Here is an 18,821-nt window from a genome sequence, read left to right as displayed (position 1 = left end):
TAAAAATTTTTGCTATTGAATTTTGGAGGACATCTCTCAGGGAATACCTCCTTACAGGGTTGAGTGTTCTAGAAGAGTTTGTAATCACACAGTGGAGTAAGACCTGCCAACGTACAGATGGATATAGATACATAATGCACTAATGAGATAGCATTAAGTAGTATCAGAAACAACAGTCACAGCAGTCTAATAGTTCTCAAATGCTTCATAGGAAATATCTGACTGTAATAATTTAAATTATTCATTATTACCACACAGACAGCCTCAGGGACCCTAAGACAACAACTAACTAGTTCACTCTACTCCAAAAAATTGCTATGATAAATAGATATGTTTGAGTACAAGAATAATTTTTGATGAAACTGTTTCTCCAGTATCAGTAGTGCCTCAAGTACATGTAACTATTTTGTAGAACAGTAAATGAATGAGTGTTATCGAACTCTCTGACACAAGCAACATGTGGCAATTCAAGTCAATGCTTTCAAATTCACATTTTCATATTTACTTTTGAGGCTCTGGCACTCCGGAACAGATTCTGCAATATTACTCAACAGGTCTCTATAAACTTTGTCCTTTCCAAAGCACTGTAGAGCTAAGCTACTCTGAGCACAACATAGCAGCTCACATCCAGCTAGGTTTACACATGAAATGAAAAGCTGTCTGCAACACCTGAGACTGAGCAGGAGTATAAAAGCAGAGCTCCTTTGAAGAATCAGGAACAGGAAAAAAGCTACTTACTCCCATGCTAAGAAGAGATAAGTTAAAGTTGGACTTAGTGCAGCAATTGCCAGAGCTGTGGCTAAGAAAGTCTGGTGCCTCAAAGTTACTGTAATGATTTCCTGTCCCCGACAAAGTACAGCAGCAAAAATGGAAGTGCAGGACCAGTTTTAGCAGCAGATGGGAATGTTAACATGGGTGATGAAGCAAGCTTCACACTGCAGATTCCTGAACTCGTCCACTTGTGTATTAATCTTGCAAATACCTTAAATTAACATGCAGCTAGATACAGGAACCTGCCACCTTGATGAAAAAGCTTCACCATTTTATCTTTCCTCCTGAAATTCAAAGTTTTTATTGACAGAACTACATGCACATGAAGACATAAAATGCAAAGAGCTTTACAGTAAACACTGATTAATGTAATATTAATACCCATGAATGACTAGTGAATGCAAAAATAACATTTTTAACAGAATGAAAAAATTGCTAATTGCTTTATTTTAAAAAGTGCATGGTTTTGTTCCTATTTCTTGTACTGCTTGATGCCTATCCCTGGTCATGAAACACTAGTATCAGAAAACAGCTCAGAAGAGTCCACATTAAATTGATTGAAGAGTGAACAAAAAAAAGAGAAGCATTGGTAAACTGGGCTAAAAGCTATTAAGAGTACAAGCCAGGTATTGTCACTGCACTTGATACAATTTGTGGTTGCTTCTGCCTTGTTTGTTATGAGCAAGATACATAAATGTGTAAGAGTGGAACTGTAGTGTGGTGCAAATACAGCTGAGGAAAAAAAGCATAAAGAAGTAAGTCGATCCTTCCCCAGAGCTGTCACAAGCCTCACTAATGCAATTACCCCTGCACACAGACCCTGTGGTGTTGGAGAGTCCATCTGACCTCACTGGAGAGCCTCCTGTTTGAACCCCAGGATCTGCTCAGCATGGGGCGCATCCGCAGATAGGCTTTTCTGAGGAAATACACAACTGAACTCTTGAAACAGCAGGCAGGAGTAACCTGTTAGATAAAGCCAACAGAAACTACCACTGCCATAATCTAATGGGTAATTCATTGTTTCTCTGGTATCAACACAAGCTTTGCAACAAGATCTCTACCTGATCAGCACTTGTGTGTGGGGCCACAGGCTGCACACCTGCTCTGCCAGTGAAGGGCTTGCTGTTCAAGTGATGCGGTCAGTTTCTTGGATTGGTGTTTTTAAGCAGATCTAAAAGTCCAGAATAATTTTACTTAAATTTACCATTGTGCCACAGAGTATTATTGATGCTATTTTATTAATCAACACAAAGCAGTAGTTTTGAGGGGACTCTTCAGTACCACATTCTTTCTTGATATTAAATCAAGCTATGCCAAGGACTCAACTTATTTTTCAGTGAGGTCTGCAAATCTCATCTTTCATCTGCTTTGGTCTGCAAGTTTCATATGTACACAGAAAAAAATATCAAAAAGCACCTTAGTACATATTATGAGTTCAACACATCTGGAAACGCTGTGCTTTTACTGTGAGGCTCAATGGATGACAACCCCGCTCTTTGTTGAGACAAACTTTGTCAGAAACCACAATCAGGCCCTCTTCCCTTTTTTCAGTTAGAAGGATTTGAAAAGACAAAGCAAGAAAACAACCACTTTCTACAATATGACGGACCTTCTTTTGGTGCTGACACACAAAAAGGTGACTACCTTACCTGGAAAACTACCGCTCCATAGTCACTCATGTACAGACCTGCATCCTACACAACCATCATGGTTACACACCATATGGCTATGGAATGATTCTGTGTGGTCTTTTGAAACTTAGGCAAGTATGCCAGCAAAAACTGCACAATCTTACACGGATATGAATTACCATTATCATGATTTCTTTACTGACAGGTAATACGTCCTATGGAAGGCTGGACATAGCCTTGGACTACTTGGTCCAGGTGGCCTGGCCTGAGCAAGATAATCTTGATGACCTCCAGAGGTCCTTTCCCACCTCAACCATTCTGTCCAGTCTTTTTTTCCCCTTCTATTTATTTATCTGTAAAAACCCCCCAAACCTGCAGTACTCTGTTAGAAATTATATTAATGATATTTTTAAAATTCAAATTAAAAAAAAAGCAGCTGTGGTTGGCTTACCTAAATGTAATTAAATGCTTGATATATAATACAGAGTTCAAGCTTGATGTTTGGTACTAGGAAATACTATCTGAAGACTCACTCAAGAGCACCACCAGCACACATCATACCTGTCCCCCAAAATTAAGTTTGTTTTTCTTCTACCAGCCACTTTATTCAGCTGTATGAATTAATTCTTGCACTTTTTCTCTTATTAGATAGACATATTCAAGTCTAGGCTGTTCTGTGAATAGAACTTTTCTTGATTACTGTCAGTGTTTCATTCCATTGTTTGTCTTTTAATGTTATAATTTCCTTATTTCATAATGTTTTAACTACATTGGCTGCAACTGTTAACAGAATAACTAGTGATTTTGGGGGCCAACTAGGAAGGCTTTAAAAAGATTTGATTAGGCAATTCATTTTACTAATGTTACAACATCTTCACTTGATTACTTTAAATGAGTGTTGGTGCATATCCACTTTGGCAAAATACTGCAAAGTTTAATCTTCTCTCCTAAATAACAAGCTTTCACTGGCAGAAACACATGGGCTAAGGAATACAAACAGGATTGAGGAAAACAAAGGCCACGTTTACCCGACAAAATTTACCACAATACCTATCCTTGGGTGAAGTTCAGGCCACTGTCCTGAAATCAAAGTGATTTAATTCCTGAACAGCATCACAGATGAATGCAGATCCATGGATCTGCTTTTCCCATGCCTACTTTCAGCTATTCCTCCCCAGTAGTTGCTCCAGTAGGATGACTTCCCAAGGGCTTCTGAACTCCCTGCTCCAGAACTAGGAGAAATGTTGTAAGGTCTCAGAGACACAGCATGAACTACAACTACTGTTAGCAGTAATGCAGTGCAACCTGTCATTAAAACATCTATTCCACTGTCTGCGTCAAATTCCAAGTGTTGTCCAGTCTCTTAACCAGTAATACTCCCACCCTTACTCCATTTTATGTGACAATCTTCAATGTACAGACTGCTTTATAGTCTTCATCTTTCTCCATCCTACATTTTCTTATGTCTTAGATGGGAGATGGATCCATCTCCTCTGAGACAGAAGAGATGTATTTTCGTTTGATTCCATTAGGAAGGTAGGTTAAGACTGAGACAGAAGATAACCTCAAGTCTAACAGAGGATCTTAACTAGGGCTGGAAGTGAAGAGAGTAGGAGATAGGAGTCTTAGAAGTTCCAACCCCCCTGTCATGGGAGTTTGAGCAAACTTCCAGTAGACCAGGTTGCTCAAAGCCCCATTCAAGTTGGTTTTGAACACTTGCAGGGATGGGGCATCCACAACTTCTCTGGGCAACCTGTGCCAGTGCCTCACCATCCTCACAGGGAAGAGTTTCTTTCCTGTCTTTTCTAATCTAAAACTGCCCTCTGTCAGTTTGAAGCCATTCCCCTGTTGTCCTGTCACTTCATGCCCTTGTCAAAAGCCCCTCACCAGCTCTCTTGTAGCACCTTTAAATATTAGAAGGTGCTTCAAGGGCCCCCAGCAGTCTCTTCTCCAGGCCGAACAACTCTTTCACTCTAATCTTCATGGGAGATGTCCTCCACCCCTCTGAGCATCTTCGTGGCTCCTCTGGACTTGGTCCAGTGGGACTACATCTATCTTGCGCTGAGCACCCCAGAGCTGGATGCAGTCAGCCACATGAGGTCTCACCAAAGCAGAGCAGAGGGGCAGAACCAATCACCTTTACCTGCTGGTCATGCTTTTGATGCAGCCCAGGATACGGTTGTCTTTCTGGGCTGGAAGTGCACACTGTTGCTTCATGTTGAGTTTTTTGTCAACCAACAACTGCATATCACTCTTCTCAGAGCTGCTGCCAATTGACAGCCTGCACAGCCGGTATTTGTGCTTGGGATTGCCCTGACCCATGTGCAGGACTTGCACTTGGCCTTGTGGAACTTTATGGGATCCACGTGTCTTCTGCAGGCCCATATCTCAAAATCCCTCCGGGCGACATCCCTTCCTTCTAGCATGCCAGCTGCAGCACACAGCTTGATGTTGCTGACAAACTTGCTGAGGGTGCCTTCAATCTCACTGTCCATGTCACCAACAAGATGCCAGAAGATATTAAACTATGACACCAGCATGCACCAAATCCTTGAGACGTGGATGAAAGACCATGAAGGTGGGACCCACAAAGTACCTCTCGCCACAAGAACAGACAATGGATTTATTATGGCTTGCTTTTTCTGTATTGTTGTTCTCAGGCTTTCAACATTTATAATTATATGACTATTTAATAATAATTATTAAAGTGTATTCATTCCTTTTTGTAATCAAGTAAGACATGAATCAATCATGGCAAACATTTTAATTACTTCATAATTCTTCAATCAAAAGCTTTAACAACTTTATCTGGAAAAACACAAGTAATTTTTTCAGTTTGATGGTCATTTATTTTGTCTCTAGTGATTCTAAGGGAAAAGCAAGAGACTCTGAGATAATCTGCAGTAGGAACTGCCTGTAGTATTGCCTGTAAAACCCAGTAGGATTGCCTGTAAAACCCAGTATACTGAATGGTTGAATATCAGACCCTTTTTGGAAAAGCTGGCTCAAGAGATGTGACCATAAGGCAGTTATTTCTGAACTTATTTTCAGTGCAAACAGAGATAAAAGATGGGCTTCCAAGCATAGAAGTGAATCTTTCTACAGCAAAAGGTTTATTTGAAAAGATCTGTCACTGTTCTGATTGCTCTCATTGTCATTCATTGAAATACCAAGGGCAGTGCTGCCAGGATTTGAGTGTGGGCTCTTTCAGTACCGCAATTCTCAAGAAAAGAGTGAAATAAAATCTCTCACATTAAACAATAATGCTTCTACATCTAGTAACATTTAATAAATTTATTACATATTACCCCAATGTAGGTTTATACTGTTGCTCATATAAAGACTCTGTATGAATTATTCACTTGGTTCTCTGTACATCTTTTACAGTTGTTCATATACAAAACAATTACAAGAAATATAGGCAAAAACGTGTGAGCAAACTGATAATTCAGGAGCAGTCACATAAAGTTATACTATTTTAAACTACATTTATATTACAAAGAATTAGCCTGCAAATAGTTGTCTTACATTAAACCATTATAAAAAATCTCTGTTGAGAACTTCTAAAACATTAGTGATCTTAATTCATCTCAATGTATGCACTAAATACAAATACGCTACTTTTACTGACTGAAATCCTACCCAATTTAAATTAATTTTTCTACCACTTCTGTGCACCTTGGAAATTCATTAAGTGGTGCAGAAACATTAAGGCCACTGTGACCCATCTTCAACAGAAACATAAAATCACGACTTATTATTTACAGCTCTAATGAAGCATCAGTCTTCTTTTTAAGTAACACTTAAGATTTCTTTTATATAATACCTTTTAGATTATTTACATTAGATGAATACAAAGAAAGAGGGGAGATGCTCTGATGTCAGTGTTTGCCAGTGTACAATAAATACTGACCAGTTGCTATCCAAGCCCTAATTTACCAGACTAAAATGACCTCTACATGTAGCCTTTCACAATAGCAACAGACACATCAGAGATTGGAAGTTAATCCTATTTTAAAGAATTCCACTCCTGAAAACAATATTTTTCTTTTAAACTGCGGTAATCTCCCCTAAAAGAGCATAAAGTTGCTAAATGGATGTTGAATTTATGAAAATTTCAGTAATATATAATTTTCCAAAGCACCAAAGAGCAGTGTCAATTCTATACAGAGCTGAGGATCTGCATGGTGAGATCCCAAACCATAGCAGAAATGTAATTAAAGTCTCTTGTTGTGAGCTCTCAAAAAAAAAGACCTACATTTTCCAAACCTTAAAAATATCTTGTAGAAAACTCAGTTTCATCTGCAAGGCTAGGTCTCACTAACAACCTCACAAATGCAGACAGATATGAAACTAACTTGTCAACCAAACAACTGCATCCTACAGAGCAAGGTCAAATATTGTTTCAGCTTTTAAATCAATATTGTATAGGCTGTGTCTTCCTTTGAACTTGGTTTTACATTCTACAGAAATATGCTACCTATGGCTTTTAGGAAACCTGATAATCAAGCATGAAAGTTCAGTAACTGCTCTATGTATTTTAGATTACTTTTCTACAGAGATTGGAGATTTTCCTTTTACATTGATAACTACACCTATTTTCTGGAATTATCACACATTTAATGAAAGTCTCTGTGTTATTTCATGTGCTTCTTATGATTATGATTCATTAATGAAAAACACAGCTTTTTAAAAAAGCAACAGAAAACTCACATCAACATTATTGGATGCTGCAAATAATTTGCTTTGTAAGCTACACTTCTGCTGAACAGCATTCAGGAAAGTGTCTCATTTATTGTAACCATAACTTTCATTATGTACTTCTTTAAAACCTTGTTGCCTACATAGAGTTAGATATTTATTCAAGGCTCTATGATAAATTTCCCAGTTCTTGTTATCACTATTATTTTTCTTAGACTCTTACATATAATGTCATCAATTACTTAAACAGAAAGGAAGACTAGAAAAATTCAAGCAACAAGTAGACAAGAGAACTTAAATCCCACACAAAGCAAAAAAAAAAAAAGAATAAGAGTGGGCTGCATAAAATAGCAGCAGTCATATGCTGTCAGCCACATCTTGCTGTAGAAGGGTTAAAATGCATTTTAAAATTAACAAGCTGCTTCTGGGCATAAACATGTACACTGGCTTACTGCAAACAAATGGATGTACCTGCAGAGACACGGGGACAGTCTGGCAGCATGGACTCCACGGATGTGTCCAGGGGCTCGGAGCTGGACACCCAGTTACAGCAGTTCTGTAAGAGCAGGTAGGCAATTCTTGGGATAAGCCAAAAACTCAGAGCAAAAATAAACACCGGTGTTGCAAGTAAGGACAATGATCACATCAAAATACTCAAACTAATTTACATAGCAGTCCCCATAGTGACTAGACAGTACCCTACACTAACTTACACTTACTGACGATGAAATACTGTTGTTTCACACTAACTAAGTAGAGTAAGACCATAATTCAGGAGATTTGTAATGTTCTGAATTAGCATGTCTTTTAAGAGCTTTGAGAGCCAGTGGACTTGAGTAGGTGTTTGGACCAACAAGTGGCTAAACTACCCACCACACATTTTCAGCTTTTCCTAGTTGGTGTTGATATAACACTCAGCCTGCTCATTTGCTAACATAACAAAATCAGAATTTTTCAGGGTGTTTTGAGAGTACACTGTGGAAAGAATGTCTAAAAGCCATCAAGATAGCAGATTAATATTCAAGTAATTGGAAATATAGCTGAGATGAAGGTGCATGAACATTAAAAAAAAAGGCAAATACTGGTCTCTGGGGAGTTATATTCAGGAGGCCTTTACACTTACCTTTCATTCCTGAACCTTTGAGTAGGATGAATTTACCATGAATTTCCTAAATGTTTTGCTACAAATGCTATCTATTCAGAGTAGTCTATAAACCGAAGTATTAGATAATATGATTTTAATAAAATATGCTAAAACTACACCAAATTTACTGAATTGAAGATTTAATTATAAAGCACAACTACATTTTTAATAAGATTACCAGCTGAACAACAAGATTTACATTGCTTGCTCTATTAAAAATCTGAATTTTTCCTTTCTGAAAACCTGATTAACTCCATTAAGGGGAAGAGGCAAAAAAACCACAGAACTTTTTGAAAAGACCCAATCAATTTTCATACAGATTTCTAAAAAAATCATGCCATCAGTCATGATAGTAAAAATGGACAACTTCTCTTTCTGGTAAACAGCATGTATTGTGTATTTGTAGATGCTTGCTGCCCTAGTTGTGTACCATGGAGTCCGTCCTCACTGTGGAAAGATCCTTGACTGGTAGATCAAGTATCTTATTGTATTTCCTTAATTCATTCTGTCTGGAAGAAGATGTCAGCTGTGTTGCAGTGAGGAGAGAATTTCAAAGGCTTCAGTCCCCACCAATAAAGGGCGAGGAATGGCTTTTGAATAGATTTGTCAAGGCAACCCTACTGTTCTGGGACCAGGGAGAGCAGGGACAACATAAAGGAAGGGTTGCTGTATGAGATTAGAAAGTGAAGTTCACAAAGCATGGCAGATTTTTGTAAGAAACAGTAGATCAATGAAACTATTGAACTCAATGGAAAAAGAAAAAAACAAACACACTATCCAGTAATATATTTAGTAAAAAACTGTTAAAATGGAAGTATTTCACAAAGGTTTTAAGGTTTGAAGTAGTAAAGCATTATAATTTTATGATTTGCATGTGTAATTTTAATTAACAGCTGAATGTGAAATTGCAAGTGTAAGGTGGTAGAAATTACAAAAGAAGTAGAATTTTTATGAAGTATTACAATCATTTGAAATAAGTAAAATTAATATTAACTACTGATAGAACACTACATCAGAGAGCTGGAGATAATACAGAAGATTAGCACACAATTAACTAGCTTTTATATACAATGTGACACTTGCCTGTAAGAAATAAGTATTCTCGAAAGCAGTGTCAAGATATGTAAATGGATGATTTGTTTTATCATTCATCACAGCTCCTAATAAATTCAAAAATCATGACTTCTATAGGTACTAAAAATAGGCCGCCAGTGATACAGGAGAGATAGCTCTGATGAAGAATTACTTTATTTTAACAATTCATTCTTTCAATGACAGCAATTAGCCCTACAGACAGGCAGCGATTAGGTGTATATTTTAATTATTATTCATTTTACCACTAGCCTTAAACCTGATTAAAGTAAGAGATATCCAGGTGATATGCTAGTCTTAATACCACTCAGCCACATTTCACATATGTAAAATTCTTCTTTCTTATAGGAGATTTTTAATGCTAATGTAAGTTATGACACTCCATCCACTTTTTAGGCCATTAATCATTTAACTTATTCTTTAACATCTACTTTCTGCAAATGAAATTAAAGGTAATGCACTTTTCTTATTCAGACTAAATGCTTAAAGAAAAATGGAGTTGTCAGATTCAAATTACAGGATTTAAAATTTCAGTTTTACTACATAACACATATTTTAAGGTTTTGATTTCCCTTAAAGAAAATGGGGATTTCTCTGACAGAGCCTGTAGGGGTTAGCATTCTTTATATTTTTAACACTTAAGTCAGAGCTGTCAGGCTGCATCCCAGGTGATCCTCTATTCCCATCAGTCACGGCCTATAAAACTTTAAGGTTAAGTCAGGAATAGGCACTCTTTACACAAAGTTTCACTAAATCCATGAGAAAAAGTCAAGTCTAACAGAAAGCTCAGGATGTGACTAGTTTAAATTCACTCTGTGCAGCTATGTTTTAGTGTTCTGCCATGGGAATGCACAAAACACAGAGATGAGCCTGATCTGGTGAGGATGAGACTCATGAACAGTAGCTTAGTTGGTATCACTCTAAAAATACAAGTTTTAAAATCTCAGCAGCCCCATCCCTGAGTATAAGAGCTTCCAAGTGCTACAGGAGTAAATACATATCAAAAAGCTGCTGAGAGAAAGGTTATTTTGCCAGTTCTGAAAATCATCAAACTGAGTCATGAAGAGCTTAAAGGGGATTTTCCACCATTGCCAGGTCAAACCAGTACCACAGAGTGCACCCAGGACTTTGCTCCAGGTATCAGGCACTGCATGGCCTGCCTAGTCATGTCTCTAATTTTGCTGTGAAGAAACACTGGACTTGGTGCTTCTTATTTTGACTGCTAACTTGGAAATGGCTTTAACCTTGGTTATTTTAGTGGCTGGTATGAATACACAATTTCCACTGTCCCGTAATATGCTGTCTTTCACACCCAGACATGTTTACTCAGCCACATACAGATGTATATACTCAAATTCTTTAAAAAAACATGGCCTTACCTCTCTCATCCACTCTCGAATAGTTTTGCCAACTTCTTGATGCCACACATTGTGAACAGAGTCTGTCAACGCCACGGCAGTTACCCTATTCTTCACTTCTGCCTCTCGTTGAATCATCTGTTAAAAAAATATTGTATTTACATTAATTCCTTTTATTGAATAGAGTCTGCTTAGTCAGAGATAACGATCTTAAATTTAAAACGAAACAGCAATACAGATTCAATACTTGACTTCACTTGTTTTAAAGTTTATACAATTCCTAACGGGTCCAGAAAAACAGAAACACCTATTATTTTTGATAAAAAATAATAATACTAACTTTTAACTGACTGAACTATTCAGTCTTATTATTTTCCATGTGGCTTGACAATTCTAGGATTAAAGGTATCATAGTGAAAAAATGGAAGATTCCCTGAGGACACCTTTTACAAGCTTCTCCAAGTTCCTATTTCAGTTCTTCAGGGAAGCTGGTACCTGTGGTTCACTGTAAGGTTCTCATGACTATCATCTACTAATTTTCAGTAGATTGCTGTAGTTTTTCTGATGTACAATCTCACTTTGACTTGTATGGGTTTTTTTCTTTTTCTATCCAATTTAGCTATCTTGCATGCTCACCATGGTCCCAAAATTCTTCTCTCTTCTCTCTTATTCATATGCTTACTCAGCGAACACCAAAGCCTCTCAACATTTTTAGGATATTAAAGAGCCTCTGTTGCTGCAAATGACAGTATGACTAAATAATATCAGTTCTAAAACAAATTAAATGATTGCTGCAAATAACACAAGCGAGCTGACAAAGATGCTGTGGAATTCAGCACTGCTATGCAAGATAAAAGGTACTGGGAAGAATAGTTTTATATCAAAGAGAGACAAAAAGGTTTTAATCTCCTGACATGAGTGATCCTAATTTGTAGCACTGGATCAAAGAAAGCATAATAAATTATACTTATAAAACCCGAATTTCACAACTAGTGTCATTATCACTGTGTATGCTGCAATAAAGTTAATAGTTTTTTTAAGCTTCCCTTTGTATAAATGTAACACATATCACATTTCTAAAATCAGGCATTCCTTCTTCATGCTCTATTAACTGCTTATCAGACAGGCTGCACCTCTGAACCCACTGTTCCATGTCCTTGCCATAAGAATGACTCCAAAACCCTACCAAAAAAAAAGTTTTTTGAAAGGGACAGTATCTAAAAACAAGACCTGTCAGCCACACACACCTAACTCACTTTAAACCCTGCTGTACATTGAATAAGTTTTTGAAACACACCATATGTACTAATATTCCCGTTCCTGTGCAGTGCATTCTAGCACTCATTCGGCTGCACTGTCTTCCACAAAACACTGTGATTAAACAGGCAAAGGTGCAAAAATACCACTGTCCTTGAAGCCCACATACCTACCAATTATTCAGAGTTATTACACGCTGGGTGAAGTTTAAAATCATCACCAGCTCAGGGTATTCCAGCATGACTTCCTCCATGAAGGGCTGGTATTCAGAAGCACTTCTAATGACCAGCAAAGATAAAAAATATGCTCTGCTTTGGAAAAGCAGTTTTTTCTCAAGCTGCTGTGTCCCATGTTTCTGTTTCGAAAACTAGCCACCCAGTTCATCTTAGAACATCACCTTTTTCTTCAAATCACAAGAAAATACAAAGGTGCAGCTCCCTTTTTCCTTTCCAGACCTAGCTCAGGTTTGGTATTCTCAATTTCCCTATGCACATGTAAGAACTGGCAGCTATTGATCACCATCTCTTTCTACTCTTTCTTCATATGGTACATGCAGTCCTTGCTTTTCAGATCATGTATGATATATAGGAAATAATATGCAATACCCAACATGCTCCTGGTGCTTGCCATTCAGCTTTGTGGATGCCTGCAGAATTGTATTCTCTTCACAAAGATCAGCAAAGAGACTGAGGCTGACAATGTGATGTTTTTTGATAACTCAGCCACAGTGCTAGGGTTAGGATAAGGTCTCATGGATGCAGCAGCAAAGAGGGATCAAAAGGATTAAGTGAGCTTCACTCACATATTTCTTAACATCCAGCCCAGAAGAAAAAAGTTTTGGTAGGCATCCATGCCCTTCTGAGCCAACTTAGAAAGAAACAGACAAAAACAATACATCAAGTGGGGAAAGGATCAAAGGTATAACCTTCCCTTAAACAAGAAGTCTAACGTGTCCATGTTTCAGTGACACAGAAATGACACCGCAGAGCATGTCAAACTGAGGACACTTTTGCTTGTATCAGAGCAGCTGAAGTTCCTTGCTACATTCCACTGATAATAATAATCAAGGAGAACAGATCCAGGTTAAGCTTAAGCAGCAGACCCTCTTATCAGGGTTGATAATTTACCCTGCAAGAAGATACATGAAGTCTGTGTGGTTTTGGGCACAGATGCTTCAATACTCAGTAAATGCTTCAGATTCAATGGATTGATAGGTCACAGAACATACTCATCTCTTCTAAAACCGGTTTTGAATTAAGATAAATTTTAAAAATGAAATGAGTGGAATAAAATTGTAAAGACAAAGTAGATTGACTTTAAACAAGCATCCAGCTACCACTCAAATTTGATGCAACTTGGAAGTTGTTCTAAATTCCATGGGAAAGATACTATGGGATGTATGATTTACATTTGCCAGGACTACTTGCTTTATTCCATGTAGCCTGCAGAGTCTTTCGAGGTGGACACATTAAAACTGAAGATATTTAATAGACCACAGTCTACTAAAAATACTAAAAATTAGATATTTTTCTTCAGAATAATGATTTTTTTTACTGAAGCAAACAAAGGCCTAAGTATTTTGTCTGAAGTTCATTTATGCCTTATACTCCTTGTACATCAGTAAATTCCACAGACAGAAAGTTCTCACAGCCTAGAAATTACTTATTTTCCTGCTCAGTGTCCATTTAAAAATCTTAAATTATTCTTAGCTGAATAGATTTTGCAGGAAGACATCTCTCTGTGAACCTCATCATTGGATGGCTCACCCTCCCCTTACTCCTTCTTCCAATAATTCATTTACAACCAGAAGTAGGTAAACTGGCACTTCTCTGTTCTCATTCTCATGTATTACTGTATCACTCACTATTCTGGGTCCTCTAGACTTTCCCAATAATCTTCTCTCTTTAGGCATTTCCATTTTGTCTTTTTTCTTGTGTTCCTTCTTTGTAATAATAGGAAAGTTTGATTTTGTAGCTTACTAACCATATACCAACACTATATATTTGATTCCCTTAGAATGACAAGTTGTAGACCAGTTTTCCTTGCAAAAAGTTAGAAAGCATCCTTTTGAAAGTCCTCTTTATCCTAGTGGTTGAAAGTGGTTCCTTCACTTTGGAAGGGAAAATGTCTATTATCTATTTGCAGAAGTATTCAGCTCTAACAGTTACATAAGCAAGAAGTTGAAACTCCCAAAAATGCATTCCTTAAGTTCATACATAATAATGACTCATTTATTGCTCAACTTAATAAGTATTCTACTGCCAATCTATCTGCAAGTTTATAGTATACAGTTATCATAACATTGTAATGCAAAAAGGTTGATGCCTGTGTTATCTGTAGCATGTGTAAATAAAACATAGCTTCACACATATAATAGATATGCAGTATATTTAGCATGCATATATAGTTAGAATAGATGATAAAATGTGCCTTTGGTATATATTTTATAGCATAATACTCCCATCAAATTGAAGCCTCAGTGTGTTAGAAGAGGACTCAAAGGTCTGATCCTGCAAACATGAAAGTCCATGAAAGTGCCCGTTAGACTTTAGGTAAATGGCCTGTGGGAGTAAATCCCTGAAACACTGAGTCCATACCCTTTATACCTATTCCAACATTTAAAACAGGTAAAAATTGAAACTTCTGAGAAAAGTTAAAGTTAAAATATTATTTTATTTTTTACAGGCTTTTATTTTTGTAGGTTCATACAATTAAATCAACAACCATGACTTCATATTTAGGGAATATTTACTCTTCTGAGTTGTTTGTAATTAGGAATGAGGAAAAATGAATTAAAAACACATCCAAATTTTAATTTCTCTTGAAGTTTTGAAATAAACCTTTCAGCTACTTTCTTCATCTTCCATTGCAATTCAGTTGTTGACAACAAGCATTTGACTTGGAGCAACATAATTTTGATGCAAGTCCTCCATTGTATCCAGTTGCATCATACTTACGGGTTTGAGACCCGTAAGACATTTGGCATCTTCGAGCAGAATTCTTTCCAGAGGAAACAATTGGAAGTCCCTGTCCAAAAGTCCTCACTGGTTTCCAGAAGTGGAATGAATTTGCAGTAGAAATTCTGGTGGATCAAAACAGCATCAGTTGGACACTGAAATATTTGTAAAAGCAATGGTAGATGAGAGAAGAAATCACATGATACGAATAGTGTGCAAGAGGGCAATTTTTACTTTCGTCTGGAAAGGCGTGTAGATTCCCTTTTGGTAACTTCATATGCTCTCCTTGTAACTGGCTTGTTACAAGTCTACAGAAAACCAACATCTTCTTCAACCATCATTTCACTCAGTCTCATACAAACCAAGTAACTGGTCTGTCTGCCTGGCAGCACTTGAGCCTCTCCTCAGTTATGAAAAACTCCTCCAGGAAATATGGAATTCTGTATTCTGTAGTGCAAGTTTGTTGGTCTGGCATTTGTAAGACCTTTCACTGCTTCCTGAACAAAAATCCTGAATTTCTGAAATACTCTCAATTTTCAGCACATCTTAAAATGGAATTAGATCCCCAAGCCCTCATAAAATATTATTCATTAGGAATTAGAATTACTGGGCAACTATGTTCAAACAGCACAAAGCAAATATAATAAACAATCCAAAGTTCTACCAGTTCTCATTTTCTATTAGCAACAACAATAAACTTCCCTAAATGAATTTGCAGATGTGGTAAAATCCCTAATTGCAGCAGACAAAGCCTCTGATACATACCAGTTTTTAAACGGCAAAAGAAAATACCTTCAAAGATACAATTAGAGAATGACCATAGTACTTTCTGATATCTTGGTCAAAGATCCATTGGATGTTACCCCTATAACTGTGATCCTTTTCTACAGCAATAAATCACACTGCAACAGTAATAATAATGCACAAACATATTAGAACAGATTGCTTTACAGCATCTGGAGTCTAGGACTTGTCAAAGTTCACAGTGTAAACCAATTTCTCTTGCAGAACCTCTACTCAAAATTTCCCCCTTACATTGGGGCTGTAAGTTCATAAAATCAATCATGATTAGAAAAACATTTTAATAAAAAATATCTCAAGGTTTAAAAAGTCATCTCCCTTACACATAGCTCAGTAAAAAACCCCAACAACTACAAAAACCTTGTACGCAGAATTTTGCTGGTATATTTTTGAACGTTGCAAACAAATTCACAGTTCTCTTGTATAAAAGCCTCAGGCTTTAGCTTTATTAAAACTTTAAACTTTAAACTATATAATGCAATTGTCCTGTTCTCTTGACCCTAGTGTGTCACAACCGGGAGCTTAAGAGAGAAAAGTCTTTGAGGACCTATAATAATGAGGGGAACACCAACTTCCCAAACAGAGGTGGTTTAGGTGTGGCAGGGCTGTGGTTAGGAATGCTGGCTCGCCTCACTTACAAACCTCCCAGCAATTTGTCTAGCATAAACGAAGCACAGCAGTTCAACAGAAAGCCCATCGCATAACATAAATTGCTATGGTACCATGGGGATAAAAATCTTTGAATTGCTCATAGCAGACCAATCCAAAACAAGCTGGTGGCAGGGACATCCTCCACTGTCTGGTGCACAAAATGTTGGCATTCTGCAGATAACTTCCTTGCAGACGAAAAATGGACATTAGAGAAGAGGGTTTGGTGAAGCTCTCTCCCATGAGAAATTCAACCAAACCAACAGAAACTAATCCCTTTTTTACTACACCATTTCAGCAATGAAGGTTGCCGAGATACTTGCCTTTGCACTACTGCAAGAACTGCAGTGATGGTCAGAAAAGAGGTTTGGAGCAGCTGAGTCTACCCGGAGTCAGACAGCTGGGACTCCCTCCTAACAGCTGGAGTCTGCTGTCCCAAGATTGGAGATTCGAACTGGGGAAATCTCATTGGCATGAAAATCAGGTTTTGAAGGGTCAACAGCTTCTACCCATCTCCTATCCAGGTACAGAATGTGAAACCTGATCAATGTAAGTGTTAATGTTCCTATGTTGCTGATAGTAGCAGCTAGCTGTTGGCTTGTGTCTAATATATGACATAAAAAACAGTCTGGTCTTATAAAAGTGGAGCTCCACAAGGGTCAGCTTAAGCTGCCAGAAAGTGTCCAACATTACTATGTGCAGTACTTGGCACAAGTAACACTGAGGGGCATCTGATACTCAGGCTAGTTTGTTAAAACATAGTTTGGATATGTACACTGCAAATAAATGAGCCCCAGGAAAATCATACTTGCAAAATCACATAGTTCATTAAACTATTTCATTTTGTACTCACAATTAATTTGGATTTGGGTAATGCAAGACAGTGTGAGCATGTGATCACACCAAAACTCCGGCACAGCAGATCCTTTTCTGCTCTGGCTTTACCACTCACCTGTGTAAGCAGGATCCTCTAAATAGGGATGCAGGAGGTTTTCTGGCAGGAGGCTGTATCAGCTCTCCAAATGACATGAACTCAGCCAGCAAGACCATTCCTCTATTACTATAGCTAGGCAAAACCTGCCCTGGCGATTTTGTTAACAAAGTTATTTTGGCTGTGATGGTCAAGGGTTTTTCCACTCTTTGCCAGTAAAACCTTATTGGCTGCAGGCAGGTCACAGCTTTACTTTCTCTTGGTTTATCTGGATTTCTGAAGCAGTGAACAGCTATGTGAGTACCATGCCTAGTTTGAAATTAAATAATAAAGTAGAATCTAAAAAAAAAAAAAAAAAAAAAACCATTGAAGAAATTAAATTGAAATAAAATATAAAAGAAATTAAATCCAAAGCAAACCCAATCACAACACAAGAAACCCCAAATTTTTGTTAAGTGCTAGCAGGAGCCATCTAGACCCATGGCTGAAAGCTTGAGGTGCTGTATACTAAGAAAAGTCAAGTTCTAGATGGAGTAGGAAACAGAAATGTCTCTGCTTGAAACTGGGAATGTCCTCAGCCTCCGACCCCAGGCTTGCCATCCTGGGCTCAGCTTTCACAAGGACTTTCACAATTCTAATCAGCTCTGGGCATGGCCAAACCACAAGCTAATCATTTTGAACACGTCCTTGTGTAAATGCAGGTTGGGTGCCAGACTTTCAGCCTGATCTTGCAGCCATTAGAGACAGTTACAGGCATTTAAGAGCAGCAGTGCACAGCTGACCCCCAGCAGTGTTGCCCAGCTGACATTTCATCAGAGGTGCCCCATCAAAGTGCGCTGCCAAACTCTGCCTGAGACCTATCAGCGAGGAAATAGCACTAAGTTTTCAAACTCCACTAGTTTTCTTGCTGTTGACAGAAGTTGTGGGAAGCTCCATTTCAGGGAGGAGCAGGGTCTTGGGATGCAGATGACTGAGTTATGATGACTCCTTCAGTTGCCACCTGTCAGACTCTCTGCAGTAGCTCACAGCTTGTATGGGCTTCACTGAAGGGCGGCAGCAGATAGAAGCCGGACTGTTGATGCTGCTAACAACCTCAGCCATCTGGTCCACCCATCTGAAGGATGTGACTGCTCCGAGGCAGAGACAGTTGTCCGCTTCCCAGTCTGGCTCCACACTGCCACTCTTTTCAGCCTCAAGGCTTTGAGCCTGGTCAATGTCTTCGTGATTATTACTTTGGCTGATTTCAGATTGATTAGGCAGCAAGGCTGAACAGAAATAAATCCTTTGTACATAAGAAAAAAGTTCTTCCTAAGGTACTTGCTTGAGCTGAACATCTTCTATGTTACAGTGGACCAGCTTTGCTCTATCTAAAAACCCAGTATGCATATAAAATGGATGAATAAAACTAGTTGTTTAGTCTCAGCCTATCTTGTTGGGCTCCTCTTTTGCATTATGGGGATGAAAACATCTAAAATACAGCTAAAAGCCTTGAGCCAAAATAAGTAGGTTCTTGAAATTTTTCTTACTCAG

At 38.0% G+C, this 18,821-nt stretch overlaps 1 protein-coding gene across 7 annotated transcripts in view; it reads right to left on the bottom strand.

Annotated features, from left to right (window-relative positions):
* Positions 1 to 18,821, bottom strand: part of FAM172A (family with sequence similarity 172 member A) — a 265,939-nt gene that overhangs the window by 63,051 nt on the left and 184,067 nt on the right. For 6 of the 7 annotated variants that reach the window (XM_032095251.1, XM_032095252.1, XM_032095249.1 and 3 more), the window contains 2 exons: positions 10,719 to 10,835; positions 7,575 to 7,659 (listed from right to left, as the gene is read on the bottom strand). In XM_032095251.1, coding sequence (XP_031951142.1) covers positions 7,575 to 7,659; positions 10,719 to 10,835 — 202 coding nt within the window. Of the gene's footprint in view, positions 1 to 7,574; positions 7,660 to 10,718; positions 10,836 to 14,607; positions 15,037 to 18,821 lie in introns of those variants that run through there. The other variant, XM_032095255.1, reaches the window with a different exon arrangement.

The sequence above is a fragment of the Corvus moneduloides genome, chromosome Z (genome assembly GCF_009650955.1).
Source record: "Corvus moneduloides isolate bCorMon1 chromosome Z, bCorMon1.pri, whole genome shotgun sequence".
NCBI lineage: Eukaryota > Metazoa > Chordata > Aves > Passeriformes > Corvidae > Corvus > Corvus moneduloides.
The sequence above is the reverse complement of the archived record's forward strand: the minus strand, read 5'-3'. Positions and strand labels throughout refer to the sequence as shown.